The sequence below is a fragment of the Protopterus annectens genome, chromosome 2.part1 (assembly GCF_019279795.1).
Source record: "Protopterus annectens isolate FY-2018-M chromosome 2.part1, PAN1.0, whole genome shotgun sequence".
In the NCBI taxonomy this organism is placed as follows: Eukaryota; Metazoa; Chordata; order Ceratodontiformes; family Protopteridae; genus Protopterus; species Protopterus annectens.
Window position 1 is genome coordinate 1,957,984,080 of NC_056729.1, and position 27,812 is coordinate 1,958,011,891.

Sequence of the window (27,812 nt, forward strand, 5' to 3'; positions counted from 1 at the left end):
ATAGCTAGGCTAAAAATAACGAAATCTGAAAATCCAGAGATTAATTAAACAATCAAAAGAAAAATACATTCCCTGAAATGAATGAATGTTGACAGTACGATAATCAAACTTCCTAACAGCCCAAGCTACAGGTCTGCTGACAATTAATAACGGGGAAATTATAATAACTACAGCATATAAGTACACCAATCTGTATGCAGCAACATTAATGTTGCCTTGGCTAATGGAAAAATGCACTTTTTCCCCCCTACTGATCTAATGATGATTTAGTGCACAGTAGTTTCACCACACTTTGCAAGAAATGGTCAAGCAGGCCCAACGTGAGTCCAGATACACTGTCAAAATGAAACAGAAAAAGCCGTGTGAAATGTTGGGTTTTGTTAGCTTTACATAAGAAGCCATATTTCCTTTGCCTTAAGGCAGCTCACAGTAATTAAAAAAGTATTCTTAAAAAACTGTTTGGTTACAAAACATGCACACTTTCCCTGCATATTGTGCCCCTTCTGAGAAGGTCCATTTATGATTGTGAAGTTGTTACAATATATTATAATAATAATAATAATTCTCTCTCTCTCTTTTGGCTTTTCCTGGTTAGGGGTCACCACAGCAGATCACCTTGTCTGCTCATGATCGGCAGTGGAGTTTTTATGGTGTCGAGTTTTCAGCCCGGCGCCCAACCTTCCAAAGAAGGCACACACATGCACACACTCACGCCTAGGGCCAAATTTTGGCGTGTCCAATCCACTTGCAGCATGTCTTTGGGGATGTGGGAGGAAACCGGAGCACCCGGGGGAAACCCACACGACCACAGGGAGGACATGCAGACTCCACATAGAAGACACCCCAGTCGAAGATCGAACCAGAGAGCCTCTTGCTGTGAGGCGACAACGCTTACCACTGCACCACCACGGCTGTCCATAATAATAATAATAATAATAATAATAATGGTTTCCTTGTTCTTTGATAGATACTTCCCTTCCAGCAAACCATATAAACTATAACTTTTTCTCTCATTTATTGCATGCCCCAAAAAGTGATAGCCCTTTTCTGTACACTTATTTCTTACTGAGAAAAGAATGAAAAGTGTAAGAACTACAGCACCATTTTGTTATTTCCACTTGTGGTAAGTAGACACATACACTGCCCGCAGATCGTAACACTTATTTGTCAGCAGTGATCAAATGATGACCTTGAGGTTTCCTGTACGTTATGCCTCTGCACCCCTTCCCCAAAAAAGTAATCGCTTTCTGTCCACATGTCTAATGCTTGATGGTGAGGAAAGTGAAAGGAAAAAAAATGACAATAATATAGTAATTTCAACATATTCTGGCTTGAGCACTTGTACTTACCCTCAAACATACACTAAGCATCTCTTGGAGATTCACTGCATACAGCTAAAATGAGGGACATTTCAGAGGGTTTTACCTCAAAAAACACAAAATCAACACAAACAAATCCTTTCCATGTTGTTATTTGCATCAGCAGTGCTTCCCACACTCCCCTGAGCCCCCTTTCACTCAGGCTGGAATCAAGTTAATAAAGCATCTTCGTTCAAAGAATTAGCCGTAAAGCTTTTTATAAAAGAATTGCTACTACAATTTCTTGAAATAATACTCTCCCACATAACATGTTTCAGTCCTCTTCCTTTTTGGCACTGTGGCACTACTCTATGGAAAACCAACCAAGCACAGTGCTAAGATATGCAGACTGGACTTAATAGAAATCAAGAGAGGTTGCTCTGACTTTTTTCGAGAAGCCACAGTATTTCAAGAACACTGTGAGTGTGCTAGGATGTCTGATTTTCAGAACACCATTGCTTGTGTTTAGAAAGATGGTAGTGCTCCTGGTAAGTAGATATCCTTGATCTTTTGAAGTCATGCCTCTTATAAGTCTTGCAAAAAAGGCTTCAGTTCAGAACCATTTTGAGCATTTGGTAAGGCAACCGTAATATTTCTCACTGCACCTGAAAATGTGTGCATCCCTACTGTGTCAGACTTTTATCTAACCACCCTCTTGCTTTCACATCAGTTATGCCAGATGCACGTGTTTGTTTGTTTGTTTATCCGAATTTGTTTATTGAGGTAAAGCACTGATCCCAGTGTACTTTTTTTGACACCATCACAGGAGCCAAACACTCAGTGACAAGGCAAGTTATATACCTTACATAACCCTGTAATTAAAGAAATACAGTATAAATGTATGTATCAAAATATATGAGATTAAAGTAGTATTTACTTATGGTAAAATATATTTGGGGGGGGGGGTGAATGGAGCATGACTTCCAGAAATCAGAACAAAATCAGACTGACACCGAAGAATCATAACTCGGCTGCTGGGATAGTATTGAATCATAGTCTGCCTGAGGGAATTCAAAGCTATAAAACATAAAGCACTGACTACTTTACATTAGGATAGAGTAGTAAAATATGTTTTTGCATTGTATAAAGCATCTTTATTTGAGTTAGTTCCTGTAACAGTATAACTGAGATGATCAGTAGACATCATGTGCTGATCCGTTTATGTATCACGGTATTTGTAGTTTTAACACATCCGGTTGCAGAACTCCCAGTGCTGCTCTGTGTAGCCCACATTTTCTGTCCAACAAACTGAAATGGCTTCATTATAAATAGTTCATTATCCATAAACTGCAATTCTAGCCGCTGAAGTCCCGATTAATACTGGGACTGAATAAGTCAGAAATTACTAGGTGAGACTGTTAGCTTTATGTAATCAATGTACTTGAGTGCTTTGTCAGTCATAAGAGATTTCTCCTGAATAGCATTAAAGTTATATGATTAAACAGCAGTGTTCCAAATACAGACCATTGGGCAAGAAAATGTTATGATGACAGACTTTAATGTCTTAGAAATAGTTTAATGTATTCCTGCACCCACATGAGGCAGAGAGAGAATAAGTCAACAGAGACAACAGACCAAGAGGGGTTCATTCAGCGAATGCAGAAAGGTATAAAGAAGGCTGTAGTAATACAGTTTGTAACTAACAAAGATGAAGGGGTTCAAGGATGAAAAATAAAAGTCTCCTGACCAACAGTGACCATGCAGTGAGCTGGTTTACCAAGGAGAGAAGGGATCAACAGGCAAGCAAACCAAATGAAAGTTTGAAACTTCATTAAGTTAGGTGAACTTTCTGTTGCCCAAACAGGAAACAGGTATTCAGAGCAGGCAGCCTGTGGATAAACATAAAAAGAGGCATACAGACTGACAGATATAAAAAGGGGGTTAGGAAAAGAGGCTGCTGTAGTTTTAGCAGGGAAGTTAGACGTAGCCTGTACAAGGTAAGGAAATTCAATGAGTTGAAATAGAGACAAGAGGATTGTAGGCAGAAGTATGAGAAAACTAGATGATCGACTGCAAAGGTAGTATGAAACACAAAGCTAGGTCTAGAGAGAGATGTCTAGAAGAAGGAATATTGGGGCAAAAATTATTACTAAGTATTGGAAGTATTTGGGTTGTTGTTGTATCTTTCGGCTTTTCCCGGTTAGGGGTCGCCACAGCGGAACTCCAGTCTGCTAATGATTGGCAGTAGATTTTTACATACCGAGTTGCCAGCCCTGATGCACAACCTTCAATGAAGGTATGCCCATTCACGCATGGCTCCACACACAAGACGCTTTAGCTGAGAATCGAAGAGGACAACGTCTTACCGTGAGGCGACAATGCTACCGCAGCACCACCAGCTTCCTTTGTCAAGCTCTACTGTAATCCAGCCATAACAGTAATTGAGACTGGTCTGGTGCAACTTGTTTTCTGCAAACCCATTTTGATGTTTGTAGTTCTTTAGTAATTTTTCAGGAAACCAACTCACCTTAAAATCAGTATCTTCTCTAGGACTGATAATGTGGTTTGGCATAAGGACCTTGTTGTTGTTGTTGTTGCTGTTGTTGTAGTTTCCTTAATCTGATTATGGGTGTTTTCCTGGTAACCATTTAAATGACCAGGATTCGGAATGCAGAGTCTTGTAATATGCAGACTGAATGGCTGTAAATCTGGACTTACATATACTAAGACGCAGAGTGCCATTTCTAGAAATATCCCTTTTTCTCTGAAGTATGTTGATTTTGGAGTTTATATATATATATATATATATATATATATATATATATATATATTTGGGTTTACTTTAAAACACCGACATGCAAAACACTGATGACGAGAACGCCGAGACCTGAAGATCAACAAATGAGATGACCGACAGTTTAAAAGCCCGATGCTGAGAACACCAACATGTTAAGGTAAGTGTGCGATAGTGACAGACTTTAGGGTTAGGGGTGGGTTAAGTGAGTTAGGGTTAGGGTGCGGGTAAGGTAAGTGTGCGATAGTGACAGACTTTATAGTTAGGGTGCAGGTTTAGTGAGTTAGGGCTAGGTTGCGGGTAAGGTAAGTGTGCGATAGTGACAGACTTTAGGGTTAGGGGCGGGTTAAGTCAGTTAGGGTTAGGGCACAGGTTAGGTGAGTGCGATAGTGACAGACCTTAGGGTTAGGGTTTGGGTTAAGGCTAGTGCATAGATAGTTGTGTATGTAAGGTTTAGTGTAGGTTTGTAAGGTTTTTGTTGTGCTTGTGTTGTGTGTGTGTTTTTCAGAAAAGGTATTTGTTTTGTTTTGTTGATTGTCAGGATTGTGGTTTGTCAGCATGTGAAGTTTTGTGCTTTTAAACTGTCGGTCATCTCAGTTGTCGATCTTCAGGTCTTGGTGTTCTCGTCGTCGGTGTTTTGCGTGTCGGTGTTTTAAAGTAGACCCATAATATTTGGGGGGACTTGCCCTTTCATCAGGGGGTACATGGGGCTTGCTTCCCCCCTCCAAAGATGAAGTTTAAAGGAGAAGAGTGGTGTTTAATATTTTCACTTATGCATTTTCATTTTCTGTTTTTTTTATTTTTGGCCATTGTAAGTCCTAACATTTCAGAAAAGAGCCTGTTTTCCTTCATGATCTGATTGTTTCTATGTCAATGTTATAACTGGCTGCATTAAGGTGACTGTACATATGTGAGTAGATATTTGCTGAAGTTTCTCTAACTTGTACCAATATATTCAGCAGCAAGACCAAAATAATTAAAAAAGTCACCTTGGTGGGAAAAGATCAGTGTATTAGGCCTTGATAGTAGAGACCTAGGTTCATTTAGTGGTACAGATTCCAGCAAGACATCTGTGGCAATGGAAAAATGACAGGTGATGACAGGATCATCTTCCTTGTCAGTGAGTGAAAGATTTGGTTTTCTCACTACTTCACCAAGATGGTGAGTAGGAACAGTAAGAAGTGCTACAGTTGTACTTCTCCAAAGATAGGGAGTGCAACTTTTTTTTTTTTTTTTTACTTTAGAGGTAGATCCCTCCAAGAGCATGGACCAGTCAAGAGAAAGGAGACTGAGCACTCTGGAAAGACTGAGCTTTTAGGATAAGTCACACAAAATGCCCATAAGGTTAGGGAGTCTCTGCACACACAGAAGAGGTATGAGCTATAAGGTTAAGTCATGCAAAATGCCCTTAAAGGTAGAGAGTTTCTGCATTTGCTGGAAAGGGATGAGCTGTTAGGATAATTTACGTAATATGCCAGTAAGGGTGGGGAATATTTGCACACACTGGAGAGGGTTAAACTGTTAGGGTACGTCATGCAAAATGCCCCTAAGGTTATGGAGTCTCTGCACACAGCAGGGAAGGTTGAGCTGTTAGGGTAAGTCATTTAAAATGCCCCTAAGGGTAGGGAGTCTTTGTACACAGTGGAGAGAGTTCAGCTGTTAGTGTAAGTCATATAAAGTGCCCCTAAGGGTAGGGAGTCTGTGCACTCACTGGAAATGGTTGAGCTGTTAGGGTAAGTAATTTAAAATGCCCCTAAGGGTAGAGAGTCTTTGTACACAGTGGAGAGAGTTCAGCTGTTAGTGTAAGTCATACAAAATGCCTCTAAGGGTAGGGAGTCTGTGCACTCACTGGAAATGGTTGAGCTGTTAGGGTAAGTCATACAAAATGCCCCTAAGGGTAGGGAGTCTTTGTACACAGTGGAGAGAGTTCAGCTGTTAGTGTAAGTCATACAAAATGCCCCTAAGGGTAGGGAGTCTGTGCACTCACTGGAAATGGTTGAGCTGTTAGGGTAAGTCATTTAAAATGCCCCTAAGTGTAGGGAGTCTTTGTACACAGTGGAGAGAGTTCAGCTGTTAGTGTAAGTCATGTAAAGTGCCCCTAAGGGTAGGGAGTCTGTGCACACACTGGAAATGGTTGAGCTGGTAGGGTAAGTCATACAAAATGCCCCTAAGGGTAGGGAGTTTGTGCACTCACTGGAAATGGTTGAGCTGTTAGGGTAAGTCATTTAAAATGCCCATAAGGGTAGGGAGTCTTTGTACACAGTGGAGAGAGTTGAGCTGTTAGTGTAAGTCATGTTAGGGTAAGTCATACAAAATGCCCCTAAGGGAGTCTGTGCACTCACTGGAAATAGTTGAGCTGTTAGGGTAAGTCATTTAAAATGCCCCTAAGGGTAGGGAGTCTTTGTACACAGTGGAGATAGTTCAGCTGTTCCTGTAAGTCATGTAAAGTGCCCCTAAGGGTAGGTAGTCTGTGCACTCACTGGAAATGGTTGAGCTGTTAGTGTAAGTTATACAAAATGCCCCTAAGGGTAGGGAGTCTGTGCACTCACTGGAAATGGTTGAGCTGTTAGGGTAAGTTATTTAAAATGCCCCTAAGGGTAGGGAGTCTTTGTACACAGTGGAGAGAGTTGAGCTGTTAGTGTAAGTCATGTAAAGTGCCTCTAAGGGAGTCTGTGCACTCACTGGAAATGGTTGGGCTGTTAGGGTAAGTCATACAAAATGCCCCTAAGGGAGTCTGTGCACTCAATGGAAATGGTTGAGCTGTTAGGGTAAGTCATACAAAATGTCCCTAAGGGTAGGGAGTCTGTGCACTCAGTTGAAATGGTTGAGCTGTTAGGGTAAGTCATTTAAAATTCCCCTAAGGGTAGGGAGTCTTTGTACACAGTGGAGAGAGTTGAGCTGTTAGTGTAAGTCATGTAAAGTGCCCCTAAGGGAGTCTATGCGCTCACTGGAAATGGTTGAGCTGTTAGGGTAAGTCATACAAAATGCCCCTGAGGGTATGGAGTCTGTGCACTCACTGGAAATGGTTGAGCTGTTAGGGTAAGTCATTTAAAATGCCCCTAAGGGAGTCTGTGCACTCACCGGAAATGGTTGAGCTGTTAGGGTAAGTCATACAAAATGCCCCTAAGGGTAGGGAGTCTTTGTACACGGTGGAGAGAGTTCAGCTGTTAGTGTAAGTCATACAAAATGCCCCTAAGGACACACAAGTGGCAGAATGCTGAACAAGGAAAACCACCGAACACAATATCTGCACGAACAGCAAAGACCAAAGGATTTATTAAAAATGAGCGCTTTCGGTAGAGAGCGTTCTCTCCACCTTCATCAGACAGTAGTGTAGTATCAAGCATTTCCTTATATACACAGTTGTAAATTATTCAATTAATTGCAACAATTAATCAAGAATGGTGAGCTAAAATGGACTATGCTTAATACAAATAAAAAGCCCTAATAACAGGCTCCTGATGCAAACATATTGATATATTGATATGTATACACATACATAAATATAAAAACCATACAAGTGTATGACATAAAATATAATGACATGAAAAGAAATATTATATTATATTGTATCAAATGAGGAACTCCATTCTCAGAACATGGTACGCAAATTCTGTTCCCTAAATGCTAATATCCTGAATATACTTGTGCAATATATATTAAATAACTAAATAAATAAAATATAAAAACCAGATGAATTATAAAAATGGTCATTTTTGAAATGAAATACTAATCCCTACCTCCTAAGAGCTTTTAGTTTTAAAATACATTTTATGGAAACTATCTCATTTAAGCCTGGGAAAATATAGGATGAAGTACGTACTTGCCAAAAGACCTCCTGTTCCTCAAGCTCAAGCTGCCAAGGCCCTCCCCTAATAGAAGGCTGTACTTGTTGTATAATGGAAAACAAAAAGGAATGGTCAACATGTTGGCTAACGTGTTTGGCCAAAGCATTATTCATGTCCCCAATACTTATTGCGTGTACATGCTCGTATATTCTTTTCTTAAATGGCCTATCGGTTTTACCGATATAAAACGCAGAACATTGTCTGCATTTTGCCACATAAACCACTCCTCTAGATAGGCAGTTAAATTTGCCTTTAATTTTATAATCTTTCCCTGCCATACATATACTGTTACCTACTGAAACAAATCTACACTGTGGGCAACACCCACATTTATTCATTCCCTTTGTAACACTGTGGGACTTATTATTAGTTCTTTCTAGCATGTTCTTTAAATTTAGCCCCCTTCTGTATGTGAACTTGGGTGCTTCACCCACACTTTTAGTCAACTCTTGATCTTCCAACAGAACATTCCAATTTTTATTAAAAATGTTTTTAATGGCCTTATAATCTAGGCAAAAGGTAAATAAAAAGGAGATGTTACTGAAAGAATTGACATTTGTGTTACTAGTAGTTTTAATAACTGTTCTTCCGTCTCTGAGAATGGGTTGAAAATGCCCTGATTCTCTTTTAGTGATGACTTCCCTTTGAATAGAATCAATGAATGAATTTGGGTACCCCCTCAATGAGAACATAGAAGAGATGTGGTCACATTCATTAAGGAAATCATCTTGTTCAGAGACCATCCTTGCGGCCCTGACAAATTGTCCTTTAACCACACTCTTCTTTTGGTGGAAGGGATGTGAGCTGGTGAAATGCAGATAGGTGTTGGAAAAAGTTGTTTTCCTGTAAATAGATGATTTTAACTTGTTCTGCATTACATCTTTACTTAATTTTACGTCCAAAAACGTAATTTCCATTTCATTAAAGGAATATGTGAATTCCAAAAAATTAGTTGACCTGGTAATATTGTCAATAAAGTTTGATATTAAGTTAGCTGTACCCTTCCACAAGAAAAACATGTCATCTTGGTACCTAGTGTACCAAGAGACATTTGTTTTAAACAGTGGATCAGTAAATAGGTATTGGTTCTCCCATTGTGCTAGCACACTGTTGGCAAAAGTGCAACCGCAGGGAGAACCCATTGCAATACCTGTAGTTTGGAGGAAGAATGTATTGTTAAACACTAAATAATTATTGGTAAGAATTAAATCTAATAGGGTTTCAACTAAATGCATGTGATCTGTTGATGCCCCCTTCCTTAACATAAAGTCCACTGTCCATTCGACACCTATTTGATGTGGAATCACTGTATAAAGATCTTTTATATCCACAACTAAAAATATGTTAGATGGATCAAAGGGAATTTTCCCAACATCTTCCAAAAAACTCCAGGAATCCCTGCATATTTGAATCTCAGATTTTAATAGGGGTTTCAAAATACTGTCAACCAGTTTGGCACACGCAAAGGTGATTGACCCCCTCCCGTCCACAATTGGTCTAAAAGGAGGGTCAATCAAATCCTTATGGATCTTCGGTGTGCCAAACATGGTAGGGATCCTGGGTGCTGACATTGTGATGTACTGTAAGGTGTCATGATCAATAATGCCTTCTAAAAATAAATCTCTCAATACTTCCCTAATCTTGGTGTAGGCCCTATTTACCTCATTAATACTAGCCTGCACATAAGAATTAGAACTAAGTAACTGATTTATTTTATTGTCATACACGTGTTGATCCATAAAAATCAACCCCCCTCCCTTATCAGGTGCCATCACCCTGATGTTACATTCATTAAGCATTTGTATAAATGCTAATTCATCTGAACTTGCATTGGGACAAAATCTACAGTCATTCATACTACTCACATGATTTCTGTGTGCTAAGTCCCTTAAATCAAGTTCACATGATTTTTCAAAATGCCCCTAAGGGTAGGGAGTCTGTGCACTCACTGGAAATGGTTGAGCTGTTAGGGTAAGTCATACAAAATGCCCGTAAGTTTATGAAGTCTCTGCACACAGCAGGGAGGGTTGAGCTGTTAGGGTAAGTCATTTAAAATGCTCCTAAGGGTAGGGAATCTTTGTACACAGTGGAGAGAGTTGAGCTGTTAGTGTAAGTCATGTAAAGTGCCCCTAAGGGTAGGGAGTCTGTGCACTCACTGGAAATGGTTGAGCTGTTAGGGGAAGTCATACAAAATGCCCCTAAGTTTATGGAGTCTTTGCACACAGCAGGGAGGGTTGAGCTGTTAGGGTAGGTAATTTAAAATGCCCCTCAGGGTAGGGAGTCTTTGTACACAGTGGAGAGAGTTCAGCTGTTAGTGTAAGTCATACAAAATGCCCCTAAGGGTAGGGAGTCTGTACACTCACTGGAAATGCTTGAGCTGTTAGTGTAAGTCATACAAAATGCCCATAAGGGTAGGGTGTCTTTGTACACAGTGGAGAGAGTTCAGCTGTTAGTGTAAGTCATACAAAACGCCCCTAAGGGTAGGGAGTCTGTGCACTCACTGGAAATGGTTGAGCTGTTAGGGTAAGTCATTTAAAATGCCCCTAAGGGTAGGGAGTCTTTGTACACAGTGGAGAGAGTTCAGCTGTTAGTGTAAGTCATGTAAAGTGTCCCTAAGGGTAAGGAGTCTGTGCACTCACTGGAAATGGTTGAGCTGTTAGTGTAAGTCATACAAAATGTCCCTAAGGGTAGGGAGTTTGTGCACTCACTGGAAATGGTTGAGCTGTTAGGGTAAGTAATTTAAAATGCCCCTAAGGGTAGGGAGTCTTTGTACACAGTGGAGAGAGTTGAGCTGTTAGTGTAAGTCATGTAAAGTGCCCCTAAGGGAGTCTGTGCACTCACTGGAAATGGTTGAGCTGTTAGGGTAAGTCATACAAAATGCCCCTAAGGGAGTCTGTGCACTCACTGGAAATGGTTGAGCTGCTAGGGTAAGTCATACAAAATGCCCCTAAGGATAGGGAGTCTGTGCACTCACTGGAAATGGTTGAGCTGTTAGGGTAAGTCATTTAAAATTCCCCTAAGGGTAGGGAGTCTTTGTACACAGTGAAGAGAGTTGAGCTGTTAGTGTAAGTCATGTAAAGTGCCCCTAAGGGAATCTGTGCACTCACTGGAAATGGTTGAGCTGTTAGGGTAAGTCATACAAAATGCCCCTAAGGGGGTCTGTGCACTCACTGGAAATGGTTGAGCTGTTAGGGTAAGTCATACAAAATGCCCCTAAGGGTAGGGAGTCTTTGTACACAGTGGAGAGAGTTCAGCTGTTAGTGTAAGTCATACAAAATGCCCCTAAGGGTAGGGAGTCTGTGCACTCACTGGAAATGGTTGAGCTGTTAGGGTAAGTCATACAAAATGCCCCTAAGGTTATGGAGTCTCTGCACACAGCAGGGAGGGTTGAGCTGTTAGGGTAAGTCATTTAAAATGCCCCTAAGGGTAGGGAGTCTTTGTACACAGTGGAGAGAGTTGAGCTGTTAGTGTAAGTCATGTAAAGTGCCCCTAAGGGAGTCTGTGCACTCACTGGAAATGGTTGAGCTGTTAGGGTAAGTCATGCAAAATGCCCCTAAGGGAGTCTGTGCACTCAATGGAAATGGTTGAGCTGTTAGGGTAAGTCATACAAAATGCCTCTAAGGGTAGGTAGTCTTTGTACACAGTGGAGAGAGTTCAGCTGTTAGTGTAAGTCATGTAAAGTGTCCCTAAGGGAGTCTGTGCACTCACTGGAAATGGTTGACCTGTTAGGGTAAGTCATACAAAATGCCCCTAGTCATGCTGCGTGATGGTGGGGTGAGACCTTATCAGCAAAGCTGTTGTTAAAATAGGAGAACAAATGACAAAGCCACTGTGGATCAAAAAGAAATCTATGCTTGCAGATATTAACAGCAAATTCAAAGACTTGTGCAGAATCCGACTAACATGTTGCATAGCAGAACAGCACAATAAATAACTGAAATATTAATGTTTTCATGTTCTATATGCTTTACTGACATTTGCTTTTTTTCATGTAGAGGCTTCTAATCTGTCAATATCATAAGATTTAATTTGTGTTTAATTTACACCAGACTGATTTCTGCATTGTTGTACTTTTCCCAGGCACAGCTATAATGAATGGAAATGAAGCAACTACTACTGTCTCAGATGCTTTCTTGACTAACAAAGGTAAAGTAGCACTAACGCTGTGTATCAATTACTGTAATCAGATCATCCTGAGAAGTGCGAGTGTTGTACAAGCAGCCATCATAGAACACACAAACCAAACAAGATGAGTTTGAGTAACCATAATTGTCCAATGTTCAATAGCTACATTCATACATACTTGTTAATGTTATAATTATTGTATAATGTCTCTTTGTATTTGTACTGTCTTCGTATTCCAGAAGAAAATAAATTGTCATGTGTGGAACTTTTCTCCGTAGGATTCTAGTAAAAAGTGGTCCTTAGTTCAGTCAGCCTATCCTGGTCAACATAAGGATGAAAAAGACATACATTATACATATATTAATAAATAAAATATCCTGAATTGTGAAATCTAGGTAAAATTTTTAAAGAAGAGTTTAGGGCAAGGATACATTGAACCCCTCACTGCTTATGCTTATTGCTAAAGACAGGTTGGTCCGTTAGCGTTACTGTGAGAAAATGTGATTTAGAGGCTGGTATAGCTGCAATATGTAGTGTCTCATTAATGCCTCATTACCATGTCTCTGAATCAAATACTGCTCTGTCAGACCTAGTGTCCTCCGTAGGAGCCTATGCATCATGTTAGCAAAGGCACCCCTGCACATTCACACACGTACCTCTCAACTCTATAGATTTTCTAGTCTAGATTTTTGCCTCATATTTTTGGCCTATTACTCATAAAATTGTGGTTTTCTGGCAAATTATTGCCAAGTCATTGAGGACCGAAGTCAGAAAATAATGACAGACAGTTGAGATTCAGACTTCATACACTTCAGAAGATTCATGTTAGTACAAAACCTGTTATTCAATCAACTTTCTAAGTTTGTAAGATAAACATTTAAAAATGTTCCCTATTTTTGGGCCTTGTCCCCCCCTTATTTATGAATTTGTCCAGATTTCTTGCTCTTAGAGCTGGAGCGCTATCACACACACACACACACACACACACACACACACACACACACACACACACACACACACACACACACACACACACATAACACTTCACATTCACTCATCCATAAACAGTGTCAAACTCATGGAAAGACCCATTCATTCACACTCACACTCATACATAACCAGATTCCTGATCCCTACCTATCCACCCCCCAGTGTGATTACCCACACACACACACACACACACACACACACACACACACACACACACACACACACACACACACACTCACACACACACACTCTGCAGCCTCATTCATGCCCCTACACATACACACACACACACACACACTCACACACATATGTCCATATACATGTAAACATATTACAACTCCCCCACCTCAATTTATTCTCTGAACTTACCTGCACTGTACGTACTCTCATATGAGTGTATAGGTGACTGCATTGTTTTATGGTGGTCACTTTACTTCTTAGAATAAAACTTTACTTGGCCAAGCAGATTAGAAGCCATGTATGTTTCATGGGGTGGGAGAGAACATGGCTAATTAACATTACTGCCGAATACTGTGCCCCCCCCCCCCCCTTTGAGGGGAAAGCCTCAAAGGTAGAGTGGTTGCTGCATTTGAAAGGCTTAGTGCAATGCTGAAACCTTCCAAGTTATGGATTGTGATAAGCCTTTTTGAATGCTACGGTATTTTTTAGTAAGGCATAAATTCATGAAATGATAAAGTTAAATAATAATAATTTCCTGTTTGTTTACTGAGACAGTCAGTATAATATTTTATGAAAGAAGTTAAACGCCTGACCTACATTTCAATTTGAAAAAGAGACTATATTGTAAAATTTATCTTAAACAGCTGATGCCCAGTGTAAATTCTTTATTCAACCAAGTATTGGCCAGCAAAAATGCAGTTAGCACTGACCAAATTGCTTGTCCTACATAATATGAAGTATATCCATGCAAATTAAACACCTGTATTGCATATATAGTTGATATGAGAATCCTGCAGGAAAATAAAACTTATGTGATATCTTAAACTGAATATACTGAGACTTTGCAGGTGGCAGTTTTTAGATGCAAGCCGCCATATTTTACTCATCATTGTAATTAATAAAACTAGAATCCTTTAAAAAGAAGGGATCATTCGTAATAACTTCCCTAGGTAAGTATCTTATAGAATTGATGACTGCTAAGAAACAGATTCTACATTTTTAGTTGATGGGATGGATTTTTGCTCACTGGTTTGCCTACCAGAATTATCATTTAATTTAGCAGGGGTGGCTTTAAAAAATGACTATTTATAGAAGTTTTTTTTAATACACTATCCTCTGTTTTATCCCTTCATGGTCTGTTGTTCAACACGTATTCCATAGAGTGTGAATGTGGATACCCCATCCTGACTGGAAGATACACTGTAGGTGCCGACAGGGAACTTACTTAGGCGCTTTTATGTAGCTTAGCATGAGCAACTAACAAACTGTAATTAGTTCACCCTTTTACCATTTTATCTGCTTGTATAGCTGTTGACTTATTAACATTTTATTTGCTCGATTTAACATTTGTCTTGTTTGTTAATTTTTGCTAACTACAAGTTGTGTGGCATTTGTACATAAAACATGTACTGTATGGTTCAGAAGCATCTTGCTTCTGGGTCCAGCCATGCGAAGGGACAGCTTTAGTGTTCTATGTGGAATAATCTTGCCATCAGAATTTCTGTTGGTCACAGAAGGCATCCAAAGGTTGGTCTTGCAAGTAATAGAAAATTGCGTACGTTTTCCTTACATGTAATGCCTGTAGATGAGCAAGCGTTATTCATAGGTACTATAGATTTACTGTGTTATACTTCCTCCTTGTAGTATCAGTATATTAGTCTGTTTTGTGTTGTCTTTTTTAATAAACTATTTGCCCAAAAATCTTAATGCAGTTATGATTTGTAATTTTGGAAGCAGTTATTGTTAGATTTTTAGAATACTTGTTTCTTTTCTGTGGAATGCAAATACAATCTGTGCAGTGACAGAGACTTGGTTCAAAGCTCCAGAGAACACCCCTGCATTACCAGGCTATAATTCATACCACACCTTTCGGCCACTAAACCTGGACTGAAACACTAAAAGTGGAGGCGTGTCCATATTCATTAAGGATATCCACACCTCCAAGCTAGTTGCCCAGCATAATGCATCCGAGATTATCCAAGTTCAACTAACTCTGGGCAAAACCGCAATCCAGATTGTAGTTTGCTACAGACCCACCACCATGCCCCAGGATTCCCACTCCTCTTTTCTTGATACACTGGAAAATATTAAGGTACAACCCAACACTCTAATAATGGGTAATTTCAACTACCCTACCATTAACTGGGAAAACTACTCATGTACCAACTCTTTTGCTCAACATTTTCTGGAAATCATCAATTCCAACGCCTTGGATCAACTTATCCACACCCCCACCAGGGGCAGCAATATCCTAGACCTGGTCATCACCAACATGGGTGACCGATGTTCCACACCAGAAGTCAGCTCCTCATTGGTCAGATCTGACCACAAGCTAATCACCCTAGACATCCACATCCCGCTCCCACCCCCCCATTAGGAAAACAACCGTAAAAAGTTTCTCCAAAGCCAACTTCACACTTCTTAAGACAGAAGTGGCAAACTTCACGACACCCATGCAGATGGACAATAGAAGTACGACTGCTGAATCCTACACAAATGCACTTTATAAGCACTTACACGAGTGCATGGATTGTGCTATCCCTAACAGAACCGAGATGCTATCCTCCAAAAAAAGGAAGCCAGTCTGGTGGTCTTCTGCCATAAACAAACTCTATAACAGAAGAAAGAAACTGTTGCAAAAAAAGAGTAAAATCTCACGATTGGAGGAACTCCCTGGTCAGCCTCAGTAAGAAGCTGAGATCCCTCATAAAATCCTCCAAAGCTAGTTATGAAAACAAAATCACCACTGATTCTAAAGACAACCACAAATCATTCTATAGCTATGTTAAGAATCTCAATGGCAACACTCAGATCTGCTCTGAGTTACAGCACAATGACACTAAATATACAGAACCAACTGATATTGCCAACATCCTGGCAGATAGGTTCAGTGCTAACTTTACCCCCTCTCACCCCCTAAAGGGCCCATCTTTATATGGGAAGAATGCAAAGTTCCTGTGATCACGGCTGCACAGGTAAAAACCTCACTCTCCAAAGCCAAGAACACAGCATCCATGGGACCTGACAACATCCCAGGCTGCCTTCTACATGAACTACAGAATGAACTGGCACCCCACCTAAGTACCATGTTCAATCATAGCCTCACCTCAGGCTTTGTGCCCATTGAATGGCGCACTGCAATGGTTATCCCACTCCACAAAGGGGGACCGCAACAGACCCCGGGAACTACTGCCCCATTAGCCTGATGAGCCTGGTCTGCAAGGCCATGGAACATATCATCATGGAACTCATAAACAAAGACATTGGAGATCTCCAAACTATGGACCCCATACAGTTCGGGTTTGTAAAAGGCAGATCATGTCTCCTAAACCTGATAGACTTCTTTGAAGTAGTCACCAAAGCCATAGATGAGGGTAAGGTAGTTCACACAGCCTGTCTAGATCTCGCCAAGGCATTCAACATCATCCCCCACTCTGGAATTATAGATAAACTCACTAAACTAAATATAAATCCCTATGTCACAAGATGGGTTGTCAACTGGCTTACTGACAGAACCCACACTGTGAAAGTAGCAGACTCCAAATCAGACTTCAGACCAGTGATAAGTGGAGTACCACAGAGTTCAGTCCTGGGTCCTCTCCTGTTTGGTATCTACTTCTCTGAAGTACAGGCTAACACAGAAGGTATTTGGCTAACTAAATTCGCAGATGATTGCAAACTAGGAGCAATAATCGAAACTCCTAACGATGTGGACATCCTTCAGAAGGGCCTCCCTGAGACAGATACCTGGTGTCAAAGCCATGGTCTCAAGCGCAATGCCAAAAAGTGCATTGTCATCCCCTTTGGTAAAAACTCTGTACCCATGAACTACCACATAGGCGGTAGTCTACTTAACACCGAAAGTGTGATAAGAGACCTTGGGACACAGGTGGATAGTAGTCTCTCCTTTGATAATCACATTGCCACAGTGGTCAGGAAATCCTTCTACATGGCACACCTCATCACAAAATGTTTCTCATCCAGAAAAAAAGAGGTCATTGTTCCCCTCTACTCATCACTCATTAGACCCATTATAGAGTACAACGCCCCTTTTGGTATGTACCTCACAAGACATCTACAACAACTGGAAAGGCATAAAAGTACCTCACAAAGAGGATTACTGGCCTCAAACAGATGCCTTACGCAGACCGTCTCAAAAAACTCCAGCTTTACTCCATCGCATATCGCTTACTCAGAGGTGATCTCTGCCTAACATACAAAGCTATGTCAAACTCAGAGCTGTTGGACATGCTCCACTTAAAGAAATCCCAATCCCTCCGAGGTACACGCTCTAGGGACCTAAACTTTGTCACCACAATAAACAGAACATGCTGGAGGGATAGATTCCTGTCCCAGAGACTTCCCATACTCTGGAACAGACTACCTGTCTATGTCAAACAGAGATCCTCATCAGAACTCTTCAAGAAAAATCTTGATGATTGGATGGGTAATAGGAAATTCACCCCGGGGATCACTTCTGTGGCTCTGCTTGACAATGGCACAGGAAAATAATTTTCTTGGGTGGCGGCGAAAGCCATGGTACCTTTTTGGCGAGGCTTGTATAGGCCCTAGGGCCAATAGCCTAGTACCTACCTATGAACATATGAACAAACCATTGCAGCTATCTGTTAGCTGTTTACCATACAGCTGTGTATTTTTCACGTGCTAGTACCTAATTTTAGTTCACATAGCTGAAGAACACTTCAGAGAGGCAGTAATCCTTTGCAGCGTGTTTGAGTTCTAGTGACCACTGGGTACAAATCTTTCTGCTGCCTCCTGACTTGCAGCAGACACTTGGAATCAGTTGTTTTATTTGCCAGCCAGGCAAGTGAACCAGTCCATTACCAAACCTTTTCAGCCACAACCTAGGTCACAGTTGTAAGAGTTGGTGCAATACACGTGGATTGTTTTCAGAGTAACCAATCAATTGGTTTTAGGAGATGAGATGAGGCTAGAGAACATAGAGAAAAATGATATAAGTACAAACAAAACATGCAGACATCACAAGACACCATGCAGAAATCGGGACTGAACACTAGATCCAGAAGATATAAGGAAGAAATCTTAACTGCTGCGGTAGTGTAATGTCATAATTAATGGATACAGTTCTCTTTGTGCAGACTGAAACAGTAATGAAGACAATGTCAAGATATGTTTGCTCTGCTCATTTATGTTTCACTGAGTAAAGTCTATGTAGTTATATATTTTTGGCAATACAAAAATATGCAGCTCGCTGCTGCAAAAGGCGGTTGAAAGGACAATGATAGAATCCATGAGACTCATTTACAAATTATAAGGAGAGTTCAGTGCCTCCATCCAAACCCTATCAAGGTTTGAGAAAGGAGTATGATTTAGTACCTCGTCTTCTTCTTCTTTCTTTATTTATTTATTTGCTTCCTCCCAGGATCTTTGGCTACTTTACCTTCATCCCATTTGTTCTGGTGGAACGAGAAACATGTATTCCAGAGCTAGGCAAGAGCCCTGTAGTACCTTTATTCCTGACCAGGAATCCTTATCATCCCTGCATTCCTGTAGCAAGTTTCGGAGGGTAGAGAGTGGGATATCTTTTTGGTCTTGCTGGGAGGTCTACTCTTTCCTCTTGGGAGCATCCCCTTGGCGACTACTTCGAGACCAAAGTTGTAGGAGTGCTTCTGCATGTCTAGTTCACCTCTTCTGCATGTTGGAAATTGGCGGGATTGGGGGTTGGCATAATTGTTAAGGTGATTACCTCACAGACACAAGGTACAGGGTTTGATTCACACCTTCGACCAAAATTACCTAGGGTTAAAATGTCCACAAGGGCAGCTAGCCTACTACTTACCTATGAACTAATGGCAGAACAGACTTGGCCAACCTGGAATGTCACTAGGTGTCACCCGTATGGCAAGCGCCCAAGATGGGTGAGCCCACAGCAACCACTGACTTCTAACCTCCTACAAACACCCAATTCGCTAGCTGAACTTGGGTCACATGTGACGTATTTAGGGCTTTTCTCCCGTGAGCCACAGAGCTGATTGTTACCTAGTATTTTTTTTCCTAGGATGTCATAAACTATCGCTTCATTTCTCAGGATTAAATGCTCAGACATTATTCAGTCCTTATTCTTTGAATGTACCCTTACTGCTGTAGTGTACGTATTGTGCTGGGGGGGAGTGTACATGATTAGGTTTTAGCTGTTCTGTACAATCATGCATTCCATCTCATTTAATAGATGGACTTGACTTAAGTACTGGGATGCTGCTTTCATTAGAAGATACAAAGATCTATTCTAGAAGTCCCAACAAAAGTGACTTGGTATACTTTCCTTTCCTTGAGTTAATTTGTTGAAATTGAAACAGTAGTATCCAACTTTGTGGCAGGTACCATGTAGTCACAGTTTCTGCAAGCACAACCCAGTTTTAATTTGCTTATTCTGGCAAATATTTCATTCAGTCCTTTAACCTGCGGACTGCATTACAATACACTGTACTTTGTGGCTGTTATGCATTTAAACTGTTTAACTTATTTAGAGAATGCTTATACAGGCTGTTGTGTGTACTTTTTGGGGCTTCCTGTTGAAGACCTGTTGTCCGGCAGATGGGGACTGTAGAGTATGTATATCTTTTACTTAAATGGTTTCTAATCCACAGGTCTCAAACTTTAACGAGGGACAGGTTGACTTAGTTTGGGGTCCGGGGATGGGTGATGCAAGCAGGCAGACTGAGTCATATATCGAAATACTAAATCATATTAATTTTATCACTGCTTATCTGTGTGAGGTTTGTATTTGAATTTGCCTTGAAGCGCACATTATGAATTTCAGCTTTGAGGTCTGAATTTGAAGCACTTTTTTGTGTGTGTGTGTACTGCAAGGAATTGACGTGGGGTACATGAATGAAAAAACAGTTGAAGGAGATGCACTGGTAAGAGGAAAGATGTTCCTTATAATGTAGGATATTAACAGCGGATATTTAAGGGACAAACTTAGGAGCGGTTAGTGATAGCTACATTTTGACATTTATTTCTTTGCAACAGTGGAAAACTTTCAGACACACTGAAACAAAAATAAAATATGATTTTTTTAATTTGGTCTTCTTTGTTAATAATTTAATGTATGAAGCATTCTTTGCTAAAATCCTACATTTACTAAAACAGCAGCAGTAAGATGGGTAAGCTTGTACGATTAAAACTTAGATCGAATCTCATGTCGGTATTTAATGATGATGCATGTTTATTCGTACACACATGTTTTTTGTGTTAACTCAGACAAATGTTTTTACTTTTAATAAGACATCTACTCTATTTACAGAGCTATCAGCCGTTCAGCAGGATATATCAAACATAAACCAAGGTTATGATGATTTAGGAAGTCGGTTGAAGGAATGTGTATGTGAGTTAGAAGATATACTTATGAAGAGAAACCAGATCCAGAAGGAAGCACACTCAGTTAAGGAGTGGTTGAAAGACATGGTTAAGGTTACTGGATCTTGGGGCAAGTCGGTCTCAACTGATGCTGATGCTGTGAAGAATGAAGTGGAGCAACACAAGGTACACGCATGTATAATTGTGAATCTGTCTATCTATCTATCTATCTATCTATCTATCTATCTGTCTATCTATATGTATCTGTACTAAAATTTATTTTTGGGCACGTTTTGTTACAATTGATTTACACTGAATTAGTTACAGCACAAGCAAAGTATACTTGCAGAGAAAAATATGTGTAAAACAATTCCTTATACAGAAAATTATTACTGGTTTGTGTGTGTGTGTGTGTGTGTGTGTGTGTGTGTGTGTGTGTGTGTGTGTGTGTGTGTGTGTGTGTGTGTGTGTGTGTGTGTGTTATACAGAAAATTATTACTGGTTTATGTGTGTGTGTGTGTGTGTGTGTGTGTGTGTGTGTGTGTGTGTGTGTGTGTGTTACAGAAAATTATTACTGGTTTATGTGTGTGTGTGTGTGTGTGTGTGTGTGTGTGTGTGTGTGTGTGTGTGTGTGTGTGTGTGTGTGTGTGTGTGTGTGTGTGTGTGTGTGTGTGTGTGTGTGTGTGTGTCTGTGTGGGTGTGTGTGTGTGTGTGTGTGTGTGTGTGTGTGTGTGTGTGTGTGTGTGTGTGTGTGTGTGTGTGTGTGTGTGTGTGTGTGTTATACAGAAAATTATTACTGGTTTATGTGTGTGTGTGTGTGTGTGTGTGTGTGTGTGTGTGTGTGTGTGTGTGTGTGTGTGTGTGTGTGTGTGTGTGTGTGTGTGTGTGTGTGTGTGTGTGTGTGTGTGTGTGTGTGTGGGTGTGTGTGTGTGTGTGTGTGTGTGTGTGTGTGTGTGTGTGTGTGTGTGTGTGTGCACGCGTGTGTGTCTGTTTGTCTGTCTGGTAGGGGCATTTAACAGGACTAAGCATGTGCCAGTCAGCTGCTTCATCCTGGCGGTAGTGATGGAAACAATGGGATATTCCATTGTGGGGCTGTTCTGTAACAATGACCAGAAGGTTACACACAGTGCACAAGTGGTGGCAGAATCTATATGAAAATTGTATGTTGTATGATGGCATTGAGAAGGTTGACATTTGACAGGTCAGCAGTTACATGCATTACATATGCTACATGTAGAAAAAGCCTAGGGAGTTGGAGTATAATGATAAATTCTCACCAGTAGTCAGTGAAACTTATTTGATTCTGACGTTCCTTGACTCTTGCAACAATTAATGAGTTAATCCCTTTTTGAAAATGCAAAACTTCCTGTGGGTTATGTTGGGTGCTTTGCTGAGTAAGAGAGGTGAACAAATAGGTCAGATGTGCATCCACTCAAGGTAATACTTTCCATAATGTTATATGAGGTACATTGCTGGTAGGAAAGGTGAACAGATTTGTCATTAATTAGGGACCTAGCTCAATGGCACAGAGGAGAAAAAACACTGAATATGGTCCAGGTGACCCAGATTTGGTGCTGTCAGCGAGTGGCTGTTGCCATCTCAGTAATCCTAGGATGAGTAGGCACTGCACTGCAGGAGTGACATCAGTAAGTGTCCTGTTGATGGCAGAAGGCAGGATAGTGGGAGTACCTGCCTGCCATGGAAATCGTTACAGTCTAGATAAACATACTGGATGCATGGAAGGTTGCACCCATGTGGGAGTCTAGTGTAGCAGATATTGCACTGCATCTTCTGAGCAGCAGGGGGAGACATAGGAGCAGAAGGAAATATGACCTACAGGATGGTGGTCTGTGATCACCAGCTCTCACCTCTTATTTATTTGTTTTTGTTGACTGGGAAAGTCTGACTGGGCAGAACCAGTTTTCAGTGGAGGGCTGAGGAGAAAAGCTCCACAACAGTACATTTATATTAACAAGTGAATTTCAGACAGTTGTCAGAAAAAGAAGTTCCAGTTCTCCTGAGACAACAAACATAATTACAAGATAGGTATATAAAGTAAAGTATTTACATCAACAATTTTAAGTTTGTACAGTTATTTCAGCTGCAGAATCTTGCAGAAGGGAAACATTATTATAAAGAAGTTTTTAGTGTTCTTATATTTCAGTAAAGAAAGGAGTTCAAACTATGTAATGAAGTTAGTTATAAAATTATGTAGGAAGGGAGATTTTAGTGTTGTGTATGTTTTGTAAAGAGTTGAAGAGATATATTGAAGTAAGTTATAAAATTAAGTAGGAAGCGATGGAAGATATTAGTGTTCATAGGTTCATAGGTTAGTACTAAGCTAACTGCCCTTGAGCTCATTTAAGCTAAGCCGGTTATCCCTCCCTTGAGACTCAAACCTGCACCCTTGTGTTTGTAAAGCAAACACCTTAACCATTAAGGGCACCTCACAAGTGGTGGCAGCATCTATAGAAATGTTGTTGTATGTTGTTTGATTGTGGCAATGGTGACCTTGGCCAGATCAACAGTTCATTACACATGTATGCGTGCATATAAGAAAAAATAAAAAGAGTTGGAGTATAATAGTTGATTCTCACCAGTAAGTAGTGGACTTATTTTGATTCTGGCATTTCCTTGACTCCTTGCAATTTGAAAGGAGTTAATCCTTTTGAAAAATGAAAAAACTTCTGTGGGTTATGTTGTGTCTGCTGAGTAAGGATGGTGCTCAGCAAAGGTCAGAGTCAGATGTACTAAAAGAGGTTGTATAGGAAGATAGTGGTAATAGCATGTAACAGAGAGCATGGTTTATGACTGTTTCTGTTTAGGCTGCCTGTTCCAGATTGGTGTGTCTAGGAGGTTTATAACTTAGGTATACAGGAGATGCATGAGAGGGGCAGAGCGTTGGAGGGGGGGCAGTTAGAAAAAGAGCAAGATGAGAACTGTTGTTTAAGGGGGGGATGAAAAGGGATGTACTCATGCAAGTGCAGGATGGAAAGTTGTTAGGGGTGCAATGATTCAAGTAGAGAAGGACAAAATGTTTGTGATAAGCAATAAAGTTTGTGCATTTACTAGAGGTCTCAACCTGGTGATGCACATGAGCATGCCCAGGATTGGGCAAGGTATTGTTTGAGTGGATTTTATAACTTGTAAGTTTGTTAATCATTTCTACTTGTGTAGGGATGCTGTTCCAGAGCTTGGAGATGTAACAGGAGTATAGTGAGTCCCCCGATGAAGTATTTGCTTTAGTAAAAAAAGAGTCAGTAGAGCAAAGGGAAGCTAGAGAAGTAAGTCAGTAAATGGAAACACAGAGCACTCTTGTCAAGGGAAATGATGATTTTCATCCATCATCATTAGTTTTAGTCCACCTTGCCTTGGCTTTAGCTTTGGAGTTATTATGTGTGGGATTTTAATCTGGTGTGAGGTGTTTAGTTAAGCTGAAAATGAAACAGTAATAAGACAGCAACATCAAAAAATACCTACCCCCTGACCCATCTACAACACCCTGAACAGTCTTTCTTCATTGCCGTTTGAAGTAATAAAGGACTAGAAAGTTATGAACACAGACCCCTCCGTACTTCAGAGTAATAAGCTTCCTTGACAGCAGTAGGTTATGATTATGAACATGCTTGCCAGACAGGACAGTAAGGATGACGATATGCAGTCACAGCCCTACAGCTGTGTCCTACACACGTTAAACCTGCAAACTTTAATGTCAGCAAGAGTCACCACATCCGGCTCAGTCTGACAAAAATATTTAGGTCCTTAACTCTTTTGTGCAGCAAGTTAGAGTGACTCCTCAGGAAGACACAATATTCCGAGGATGATATTATATTACTGATTCATCATAATGTCTGTATGAGCCCTGAACTGCCCCAAATCACTTCAAACTCCCAAAATTAGACACACTTTTTAATATTACTCTAATTTAGTTAACATGCATTTTCGTAACAATCAGTATGAAACTATAATGCCCACCGTTATTGACTGACTGTAATCCTCAGTGATTTACCAGAAAATCAAAAATGTTATGAAGCATAGGGTAAAAATATGAGTCAGAATGAGGATCACTTGAGAGATATACATGGGATTGCTGGCAGAACTTCCTTTGCCCCAGAGTTTAGTGATCTCAGTTAAATTAAATTTCACTATGTGACAAAATAAGGGCTTTATCAAACACACGTATTGTCTTCATCATCATTCTCCTTTTTTCTGTTTTAAGCCTTACTACAGGATATGTACCCAAAGAGTGGCGTACAGCAACAGTGGTCCCTCTCCACAAAGGTGGTGCCTCAATGGATCCTGGAAACTATCGCCCCATAAGCCTGACTAGCTTGGTCTGCAAAGCCATGGAAAGGATCATCATGGACCTCATAAATAAAGATATTGGGGACCTACAGACACTGGATCCTACCCAGTTCGGCTTTGTTAAGGGCAGATCCTGCCTCTTAAACCTGGTCGATTTCTTTGAAACAGTCACCAAGGCCATTGACGAGGGGAAGGTGGTCCACACAGCCTACCTGGACCTCACAAAAGCCTTCGATACAATACCCCACTCGGGCATTATAGATAAGCTCACCAGCTTAAACATAAACCCCTATGTCACTAGATGGGTTGCAAACTGGCTCAAGGACAGAACGCACATGGTTAGAATTGCTGGAGCCATGTCAGACTCCAAGCCAGTTACAAGTGGCGTCCCACAAGGCTCAGTCCTGGGACCTCTCTTGTTTGGTATATATTTCTCGGAGGTACAGGCCAACACAGAAGGACTGTGGCTGACCAAGTTCGCAGATGACTGCAAACTGGGCGCCATAATCAACTCTCCAGCCGACACAAGCATCCTCTAAAAGGGCCTCATAGAAACAGACAACTGGTGCCAGAGACATGGCCTCAATCTAAACGCCAAAAAGTGTATAGTCATCCCCTTCGGCAAAAACAAAGTGCCCACAAATTACCACATAGGTGGTAATCCATTAAGTACAGAAGAAGTAATTAGGGACCTGGGGACCCAAGTTGATAGCAATCTCTCATTTGACAACCACGTGGCCAAAGTGGTTAGAAAAACATTTTATATAGCCCACCTAATCATGAAGGGATTCACATCTAGATCAGGGGAGGTCATTGTGCCTCTTTACTCATCCCTCATCAGGCCCATAATTGAGTACAATCCCCTTTTGGGATGTACCTTACCAGACACCTGCAGCAACTGGAAAGACCCCAAAAGTACCTCACCAAGAGGATCAAAGGGCTCAAACAGATGCCATATGCTGCCCGGTTAAAGAAACTCCAGCTCTACTCAGTGGCATACCGCCTGCTCAGAGGCGATCTGTGCCTGACGTATAAAGCCAAGTCCAACCCGGAATTAATGGGCATGCTGCACCTCAGAAAATCCAAATCCCATCGAGCCGAGACTTGAACCTCAGCACTGAAATAAATAGGACATTCTGGAGGGACATATTCATAACCCAGAGGCTCCCTTCACTCTGGAATAAAATCCCAGTCCAGGTTAGGCAGAGTCCCTCATTGACTCTCTTCGAGAGGAATCTTGATGAGTGGATGGGAGATCGTAGGTTTACCCCAGGTATCACTTCTGTGTCACTGTTAGACAGAGCCACAGTATACTAACCTCGAAAAAGGGCATAGCAAAATTAATTTAAAATGGGTGGCAAAAGCCAAACACACTCTGGCTAGGCTTATAAATGCCCTAGGGCAGATAGCCTAGTATGAACCTATGAACTTATGAACCTACAGGGGACTTGGGGTGTCATGTCAACTGTCACCACTTCTGTCTATTCAGTGCCACTCTCCTGCCTTCTTTAACACTCATGCCTGACTGTCACACGTCTTCTCTCACGTAATTTGTTCACCTCTGCTGGATGTCCTCTTTTCCTCTTGCTTCTTCCTGTCTGTCCCAAGTCTTCTTCACCAGATTTTCTTCTGCTTTTCTGCACATGTGCCTGCACCACCGTAATTTGTTCTCCTCGACCATTTCTTTGTCTGTTCCACAGTGTGCATCTTATCACTTATCTCAGATACTTCATCTCTATCACCTGTAGCTTCCTCATCTGCTCTGCATTTACTGTCTGTATTTCTGTACCATACAGTAGTACTGGTTGCACCACTGTTTTGTACACATTAGTTTTCAGCTTCTTTGGCATTCTTCTGTCATATGCTACACCTGACACTCTGTGCCAATTGGCTGCAGCCCCTCTGATTCTAGCTTTGACCTCCTCATTCAGACTTCCCTTCTTCTCGACCATCCCTCTCAGATACTTGAACCTGTTAACCTGTTCCAGTATTTTCACTTCTATCTCAATTCTCCACTTCTTCTGATTTCCCTGATGTTCTGCCATTACAACTGCTTTATCTGCTTTATCTGTACTTAGTTTCATCCCATGTGCCTTCAGTTTTGCATACCATTCCTCCATCCTTTGCTGAAGTTCTTGCTTAGAGTTTGCCTGTAATGCCACATTGTCTGCATACAGTAACTTTGTTGATCTGTCCCCTCCAACCTGTTTTTTTAATGTAGTCTATTACCAGTATGAACAGCAGTGGGCTCAGATCAAACCTCTGGTGCAAATCCACTCCCACTGGGAACCCCTCTGTGAGGTCGTGTCTCATCCCAAGTACTTTTTTGTAAAGTCCCAGATACTGTGTCACTCTGAAGGTTTTTACTTGCATGTTATCAACTATACTGTGGACATTTTAAAACTTGTTCTGCTTCCTGTGACTTTTTACTTATTATATTCTGTGATACTTCCTGGTTAAAATCTGACCTCCAGCAAGGCTGTGGCATTTCACATGTTTCTCTGATGGTAGTTTAGGTGGCACTGTAAGAGTAAGGGGCAAGTCACCATGTCACACCAATTGCTTGTTTCTTTCTGTGTTTGGCATCATAATATTGACAAAAAATGTTAAGCTATTTAATTAAAAAAATGTTTTAAACATCTGGTAAGCTTATATTTATGTGGTCCCAATTCTGTTAACCTTAAGCATTTATGCCGTCCTTATTACTCACATATGGTTAACTTAATTTATTCACCTGTTAAGTGGGAAGGGAAATGGACCATCACCAACCCTTTTCAGCTGCAATCCAAGACTCATGGGTATGAGTAAATGTAATATCTATTGACAGTTTATAGTCCCCTGTTAAATGTCAAGTTTAGGGAAGGAAATTGGAGAACAAAGAGAAAACCCACAAAACACATGAAGAAAATACAGCTGTGTAAGTAAACTTAA

The 27,812-nt window shown here is 40.8% G+C and overlaps 1 protein-coding gene across 3 annotated transcripts in view; it reads left to right on the forward strand.

The window, feature by feature from the left end:
• The window catches only part of DST (dystonin), a 4,096,730-nt gene that overhangs the window by 2,847,847 nt on the left and 1,221,071 nt on the right, over positions 1-27,812 (forward strand). For all 3 annotated transcript variants that reach the window (XM_044063350.1, XM_044063347.1, XM_044063348.1), the window contains 2 exons: positions 12,021-12,086; positions 20,524-20,762. In XM_044063350.1, the coding sequence (XP_043919285.1) occupies positions 12,021-12,086; positions 20,524-20,762 (305 nt within the window). The remainder of the gene's footprint in view (positions 1-12,020; positions 12,087-20,523; positions 20,763-27,812) is intronic.